Source organism: Setaria italica, chromosome VII, assembly GCF_000263155.2.
Source record: "Setaria italica strain Yugu1 chromosome VII, Setaria_italica_v2.0, whole genome shotgun sequence".
Classification (NCBI taxonomy): Eukaryota; Viridiplantae; Streptophyta; class Magnoliopsida; order Poales; family Poaceae; genus Setaria; species Setaria italica.
Window position 1 is genome coordinate 2,703,645 of NC_028456.1, and position 8,344 is coordinate 2,711,988.

The 8,344-nt window shown below is 44.5% G+C and overlaps 1 protein-coding gene across 1 annotated transcript; it reads left to right on the forward strand.

Annotated features, from left to right (window-relative positions):
- The first annotated feature begins 279 nt into the window (after positions 1-279).
- On the forward strand, positions 280-5,513 carry LOC101759798 (disease resistance protein RGA2). Its single transcript, XM_004974966.3, has 2 exons — positions 280-681; positions 2,172-5,513. Exons 1-2 carry the CDS (start codon positions 385-387, stop codon positions 5,397-5,399), a joined length of 3,525 nt encoding a protein of 1,174 aa, XP_004975023.1. The 5' UTR covers positions 280-384; the 3' UTR covers positions 5,400-5,513.
- Positions 5,514-8,344: the final 2,831 nt, after the last annotated feature.

Consider the following 8,344-nt stretch of genomic DNA (forward strand, 5'->3'; position numbering starts at 1 on the left):
TTGGGAGGGGGCCCTTCGTTTTGGGGGCCCAGGTCGGCCGACCCCCCCAGGGCCGGGCCTGGTTATCGTATAGGTTGCTCTCAGCTAAAATCAAATGTTATGAGTACTGCAGATGCAGACCGTAACGGAGTACTCCATGAAGGGCTGGTCGATCATCAGCATTATATTACTGTCCTCGCTTAGGGTGGGAGTATGCTAAACGAATTAATAAACAAGCTTAATAAGCCCAAAGTATGAGTTCACCAACCCATTAAAAAATTATCAAGGACATGGCTTGACTAGCGAGAGGAAAGAAGCAGCCAGGCTGTCCTCTCCCTTCGTCGTGATCCCCCTTTCCATTTGCATCTCTCACGGTCCAGAAGGTAAGCTCGATCGATCAAGGCCATGGCAGAGATTGCAGCGGTTGGGTGGGCGATGTCCGCCCTGGGATGGATCGCGTCGCCGGTCACCACGCGGCTCCTCAACGATGGCTTCGCCCTCCTCGGCTTCGACGAATCCGAGAAGCTGCGCGACCTGGAGGCCCGGCTGCTGCCGCGGCTGGCGCTGATGCGGGAGCAGGCGGAGAGGATCCCGCCAGACCAGAGGGCCCACGTTAAGCTGTGGGCCAACAGGCTCAGGGACGCCTTCTACGACGCCGAAGACATCCTGGACGCCGCCGATTATCACCGCCTCCAGAACCAGGTTAGTTTCCGAACACGATCTCGTTTTCTTTTCTGTGAAACCTTTATTATTAGAAGAAAGGCAAAGTATTCGTAGGCATGTCGATGCACTTAACTAAGGGTCTAATGTTCAAGAAAATCTAAATTGGCTACTTTTTTTATTTGAAGGACGACCCTCTATAGGTCAATCACCTGAAAATAGCCGTATACAAAAACCGTTTTCAGCCCTCGGTTGAAAATCGGATAGAGTTCCTTCTTTCTTCTTCGTATAAATCATCTTAGCTAGCCATCTTCTTCAGCGCTGCTTAAGCGAGTTATCTAATTTGTTTAACTCAAAAGCTTTTTAACCCAAAAGCTTGTTAATAATAAATATAGGCAATTCTATTATATCCTTCAACATGCTACCCTAGTATTTCTATTTACATCCACTGCCGACTGGTTCAACTCAAGAGACAATGCTAATGGAGGAAATATGGGCAGTTCGCCCTACCAACGTGCTTGCCTCTCTCCATCTCATATGGTGTTTCTTCCACTATATCCATGTAATCTACCACAGTGTGAACTTGATTGATGTCACCATGACCACCTTCCTAACCGGTGCTCCACTGTAATTCGGTGACTATTGATGTACCCATCGCATTGCCGGTTGCCTCTTCAGCCCATGTCCACCGCCACTATTGGTCCCGTTGCGGCCCTGCATCCTTCTAAGCTAAGATCTGTGGTAGAAGCTAACCCTCACAGGTAACTTCACCAGTAAACGTTGACCTAACTGCAGTGGTAAACGTTGACTGAATATTTTATGATTTTTGGTTGACCCATGCCTGGAAATGTGTTTAGATAACCATGTATCTGTGTGGGTCAGTTCTACCATTAATTGCCCACAATAGTAACCTATCTAAATTGAAATGATTAGTATTTCTGATGAATGGTCCAACAAGTAATTGATTGTATATGTTGATGCAAAACTACAGCTGCATGAGAAATACATGTTTTATTGGAAATAGTCTTAAGAGTCTATATATTAAAAACAACTATACTTTGAATAGACTCGGTGTTTAAATTAAATGGCGGGCTATAGCAGTGCTATATAGCGGCTCCATAGAGCTCTCGCTACGATCATTGCAGCAGAAATAGCGGGCTGTAGAGGTGCTATTAGGATATGAATTGAAGAAGGCTTCCACTGAACCTTAATTTAGCCTACTATTTAATACACTTATTAATAGACTATAAATTAGCCATCCATGTTGAACCACCTTGTAGTATGGTTGTGGAGGCGTAAAGATATATACGACTCTAAATCCTGAAGCAATAGAAGGTGATTTGTACCTACATTAGGCGCACGATAGATGGTGCACTCATGGGGGCATGGGTTTTCTGTGCGTGTGGTGGTCTGTGTACATATGCATCATCCGCGCAATAAAAAACGTCATTTGTGATTGCATGGGAAATTCTAGTAATTTTATTTAGTAAACCATATTCATGTTTTTCAGTACTACAACTATTGTTATGCAGGTCAATAGTCAATCGGGAGCTAAGTCAGTGCTGGATCGTGCGAAAAATGCCATCTCAGGAAAAGTCAAGTTCAAGAAAGTTCTAAAGAAGTTGGAAAAACTAATTGAACAAGGATCTCAGTTTTTGACACCTCTGGCAAGCATCAGTAGCAATGGTAGCCATGGCAATGACACATCAAATCCCGCCAACAATGTGAATGGACTTGTCACTACATCAAGGGCTCCTACACACATCATATTTGGAAGAGATGGGGAACGAGATGAGATACATAGGTTGCTCCATGACACGGCACATGATTTTGAACCAAGTTCTAGTGACAGCATGTGTTATTCTGTGATTGGCATCTACGGTATCGCGGGGTCTGGGAAAACAACCCTAGCACAATATGTCTGTAATTACGAGCGGAATGGTAACTACTTCTATCATATCATGTGGATTCATGTTTCTCAAAGTTTCAGTGTGGATAATATTCACCAGAAAATGCTCGAGGCTGCTTCGAGGGAAACATTCCAACCGTTCAATAATCTTGACACCCTACAAAACAAGCTTGAGGATGAATTAAGAGGCAAAAGGTTCTTTTTAGTGCTGGATGATATCTGGGCTGTGAACGATGTGTGTGTTCAGTTGAAATTAGATCAGCTACTTTCTCCTCTGAGGGTTGGGAAGAAAGGGAGCATGGTCCTTGTTACAACTCGATTCAAAAAGGCAGCTGTACATATAGGTGCTCAGAGCCTTATAAAAATACCTGACTTGAATGAGATGGATTTCTTCAAACTTTTTATGCATTATGCGCTCAATGGTGCAACCCTTGATGCCAAAGAATTAGATACATTTCAAATGATTGGAAAACAGATTATGAAGAAACTGAAGGGGTCACCATTAGCAGCAAGAGTAGTAGGAGCACGACTCTGCCAAAATTTGGAATCTACGTTTTGGAGAAGAGTTGGGGATCAGGATGTGTTGCCTGATACCATGGGAGCTCTATGGTGGAGCTACCAGCACCTTGACGAGCAGGTTAGGCGATGCTTTGCATACTGCAGTATGTTTCCCCAAGGATACATGTTTAAACGTGACGAGTTAGTTGACTTATGGATAGCAGAAGGCTTCATAAAGAACACCAACTCCGTTCAGCAAATGGAAGAAGTAGCTCTGAAATACTTCGATGAACTGGTGTCATGCTCGTTTCTGGAAACAAGAAAATACGTTTATGGCAGTAAGGATGAGTGGTTTAATATGCACGATTTGCTGCACGAATTGGTAGTGATGGTTGCTGGAAATGATTGCTTTCGAGTTGAAGGTGGTGAGATGAAAGAATTCCACCCTGACATTCGCCATCTGTATGTCTGCTCTAAAGATCAAGTTAAGGTTACAGAGCAGATTTGCAAATTGGGAAAACTGCGCACACTGATATTCATTACTAATATTGGTGGACAGGGGATAACAATAGAAGAACTTGAGGGCATGCTGAAAAATTTAAAGAAGTTGCGTGTGGTGCAAGTAGTAGTTGAAGGATATATGGCAGCTATTCCGACCTGTATTTGTGAGTTAAAACATCTACGCTTTCTCAGAATTCATAATTCCCTGTCGACGAAGGTGCATTTGCCGAAACATTTGGGCTCACTTTATCACCTGCAGATCCTAGAGCTCCGTGGTTCAGGTGTTTTAGAATTCTCTAATGTGAAAAACATGAGCCACCTACTTAGCTTGCGGAGCATTAGATACTCTGGCTTTTCGTTTGACAACTCTGATGTTTCAGGCTTTTCTGGCCTCGGGGAGCTGAAATCACTTCGAGAACTTAGTGACTTCAAAGTGAGAAAGGAGAAAGGATATGAGCTGCAGCAGCTCAGGGGCATAAATCACCTTAGCGGGAGGCTGAGAATCTGTGGCCTTGACTGTGTAGAAAGCAAAGAGGAAGCCCTAGAAGCCAAGCTAACTGACAAGAGGTATCTCACAGCATTGTCACTTGAATGGTCAGGGTCTAGTCTGGGACAGCATAGTTTGTCTCCAGACCTTCAAGTGGAGATACTTGAGGGCCTCTGCCCACCCTCACAGCTCACAGAGCTGCGAATATGGGGCTACAGTGGATTGAAGTGCCCAAGTTGGCTTTCAGAAAATCAGAACGGTCTAGTTAGCAGCCTGCAATATCTCGAACTATGTCGTTGTGACAATCTGGAAGCACTTCCTGAAATAGGCGAGCTTTTCATTCATCTTGGCCATCTTAAACTCATTGGTCTCCCTATACTAAAAAAGTTACCGAAACTTCCAGATAGTCTTAAGAGCTTGGACATTCAACGGTGTAAGGCCCTGGTTCTTACATGTTTGGAAGATGTGGACACGATAAGATCACTCTTTATTCAGCGAGCATCTCAAATTGAGCCATCCTTAAATATTGCCACGGAAATAGACAAGTTTGCTGATGAACAACCTGATAGGTTTGCCACAATCTTGTCTGACATTTTCGGAAGATGTGGTACTTTGCTTCCTCGCCTTCTCCGGGGCCATATAACAGAGGAAGACTACACCAGGTTTATGGTTCCTGCATCAGTGGATAGGGTTGTTATCTCATATTGTGGCATCACAGACACTGTCCTTCAGAACTCCTTGAGAGCCTCTACATCCTTATTTAGCTTGAACTTAAGGGGTCTTCCCTTTTTCACAGGAATCCCTTCTGAGGTGATGGAGTCTCTAGCTATGCTTTCTGATCTCTCCATCGATGAATGCCTCCAGTTTAAGCATTTGCAAGGTCTAAATCGTCTCAGTAGACTGCAGCACCTTGGGATTACGAAATGCCCCAATCTGGTGACCCTTGAAGAAGCTGACAAAGTGCGCATCCTCCATGGGATTGCCACTGATAGCATACCCCTTGTGCCACAGCTGCTGTCAGGAGAAGGTTGTTCTACCCTATGGATTCTTAGAATTGACGAATCAGAGGAACTGGGGGAAGAAACAATCCTGGATCAGTTTCATTCACTAACATCCCTCGAATTTAGTAGCTGCAATTGGAATCGCTTGCCGGAGAATTTGGCAAACCTGACATCTCTCGAGCATTTGCATTTGGATAACTGCCGAAGTATCCGATCACTTCCAACTCTGCCCACATCTCTGCGGTCATTTGAAATCACTGACTGCGATCCGTCATTCATGAAGAGCTGTCAAAAGCCTGGAGATACAAATTGGAACATGATTGCTCACGTCCCATTGAAACGATTTGTTGACACTCAAAATTGACTTGGGTTAGTTTTTTTGTAAATGCTGAGACAGTTGTACTTATCATTGATGCACACAATGTATTGCGAATTGATGATAAGTAAAATAGTGTGAAAAATATGTTGTGCCGAAAAATGAAATTGCAGTATTGTACCTGAAGAGGTGTATAATACCACTCTTGATCCATCGAGGTGATTAGAAAGAGAACCCAAAAGAAAGATGTGAAAGAAAAATAATGTGTGTGTTCTGCACTAACAAATAGTAGTTGCCACATGCATATACAGAGAGCTGAGAACTTAAAAGTGGTGCACAAAGCACTGGTGTTATAGAAAAAGGTCGCCGATAAAGGTGGTGCACAAAACACTGCACAATGTAAAATTGCTTTATGCTAAGGTAAAATTGCTTTCATTTACACAATAATTTTACTTATCATCAATTCAGCGAGACCTTTGGTCGTCCGGTGAACATGTACAGTCCTTAATTTATGAAAACTGCCGTGAAACACATTGTTAAATACTCCCTCAGTTCTTAAATATATAACATTTAGGACAATCTAAGTAGTTAAAAAAGAACTAACTAGCTTGTCCTAAATGTCATATTTGAAGATGTCAACCACTGCTTGGTATGAGATACATATCTTCGTGCATTTATTTGATATTGTAGGCTCTATAAAATTAGTCAAAGTTAGACAAGTTTTATTTATGCCAAAACTAAAACGTCTTTATATTTTGGTAAGGGGGAGTAATCTTCAAAGGAGAATTCATATTACCATCTCAAGTACGCAAATGGATTTGACAACAGTGATGCACTGGAAGTTACACGGATGATCAATATATCTATGGAGATTTTCTAAGCTCTAGGCACAATTAGAACATATATACATAGTTTATGAAAAAGACTAAAAATGCAATATTAAGATTATAGAGTACAGCACGTAACATTATTTAATAAAAGGTAGAAGCATGTGGTGCAGGTTAACTTGCACGGTCGTAGGCCATTTAGCCCTTTACCACCCCTAACGCCATTCCAAAAGATTGGGTTGATGAGCTTCTTCATCTGAGGCGGGGCTACCAAAGGGGCCTCCCCGGTGCCAGCGCGCCGAGGATTAAAATGGGTACCGTGGGAAATGACTTCTTGTGAGGTATTTCACCAGAAGGGCAGCGACGGTGATGAGATCGATCGCCACCGTTGCTGAGCTGCTTGGCATGAGAATCCTCGCTGCATCGCTTGGCCGCGTAGCACAACGTCTCCACCCACACGGCCACACTTGAGCGAACACCTCCAGCGTGCCTGCTGCTTCTTGTAACTCCACCTCCTTGCTGATGAACTTTGCGCCAAGCTTACACCCAGTCTGTAAAATCAATCTGAGATGATCCTGTGTTGTGAAATCAAGATGAAAACCGTACTCTACATGTGAGCTGTAAATTGATCCAGTATTCGTCAATAGACGATCCCCATAGCTCCATAGAACACTGGCCAGTTCTTCAGCTGAGCTGTACCGCGGACCTCTGGTGGTGAGACCATAGAACACCTCCAGGCACGAATTCCGGCTGGCAGTGGGAGACAGCATGTAGGGGCGTGTGGCGAGGAGGAACATCATGTAGTTGGAGAGCGCCTCGACCGCCTTGGCCGCCTCGTCGTCTGCCTCGACCTTGGGTTGCTTGGTGTGCTTCTTGTACCACCTGACCGCCTTGACCACCTCGGCCTCGGGTTGCTTGGTGTGTTTCTTGTACCACCAGCCGAGGTACACGTTAGTGGCGATGTACCAGACAAGGATGCGCTCCTCTACACTCTAGGTCAAGCCGCCATTTGACAATCCCCATCTCTTCAGCTCGGCACGACCCCTTGAGAGCCCTCCTCCCTGGCATCTTCTTCGTCCCCTCCAACCTCTCCATCGGCGCGCCCGTCCAGTCCTCCTGTAGCACTGCTCCGGACAGAGGCACATTCTCCCTTCAACACTTGGTTCACCGACAGGTCCTCAACGAATGCTGAGACAGGGATGGACCACGAGAAAGCAAGCGTGTTCCACGAGTCCTCGAAACCCATCCACCTTGCTATTTTGCTAATTGAGCTGGCCCTGCTGCGAGCGGCCAACTGAAGCAAGTTGTGCTGCCCGATGGAGCCCGACCAGTACCTTCTCCTCCAATCCGCTGCATGAACAAGCTGGCGGAGACTCGTAAGTATACCACCAAGCTAGGTAATTACATAGAGTATGGTCCTCCATTCCACACTTATCACGACTCCATCTCACCAGTAGAGGGTATTCTTGTTGACAATATGCTCAATAGGCAATTATAACAGTTCGGACTAAAAGCCTACAGAATAATTGATCCACAAGGGATTAGGGTAACATCGCCGCGAGGCTGCTGTTGAGGGAGGACAAAGAGGAGACGATGGACTACTTCCTCTACACCGACGCACATCTAACTCTTCTTCCGCTGCGTTGCGCGTCTAGTGGTAACGATCCATAACTCCTCTACTTGCAAGTTTCCTGGGTGAAGCAGTAGATGTAATTATTATTGCTAGAGGTAGCCTACCCGCGTATCCCTACAGTGGCATTAGAGCCAGGTTGCGTAGTTTTTGTCTGGATCTTGCACATATAGTTGATATGTGATAGTAGTAGATATTATTTATTACGTTTAGGTTCACGTGATGGTTCTTATGTTGCACGGTATGATTAGATCATTTGGTCATGAGGGGATGGAATTGGTTTGAGTAGATTGCAATATGTGACCAAAAAGATTAGTTTGTGCTCCTTCTCTGTTGTGCGCAGGACTTATCCCCACCGGCTGGAATCACAATCGAGGCTAGCCGTGTGCATAGTTAGTAGATTGAGATCATGTGTTGCGGTCTTCTCATGTATATCTATCGCATTGATCAATAGGATTGATCTAGTGAAAAATGAGGCATTGTGAATGGCTCAGATTTGATCAATCCGATGAGATTTTCACAACAATTTCATAGAT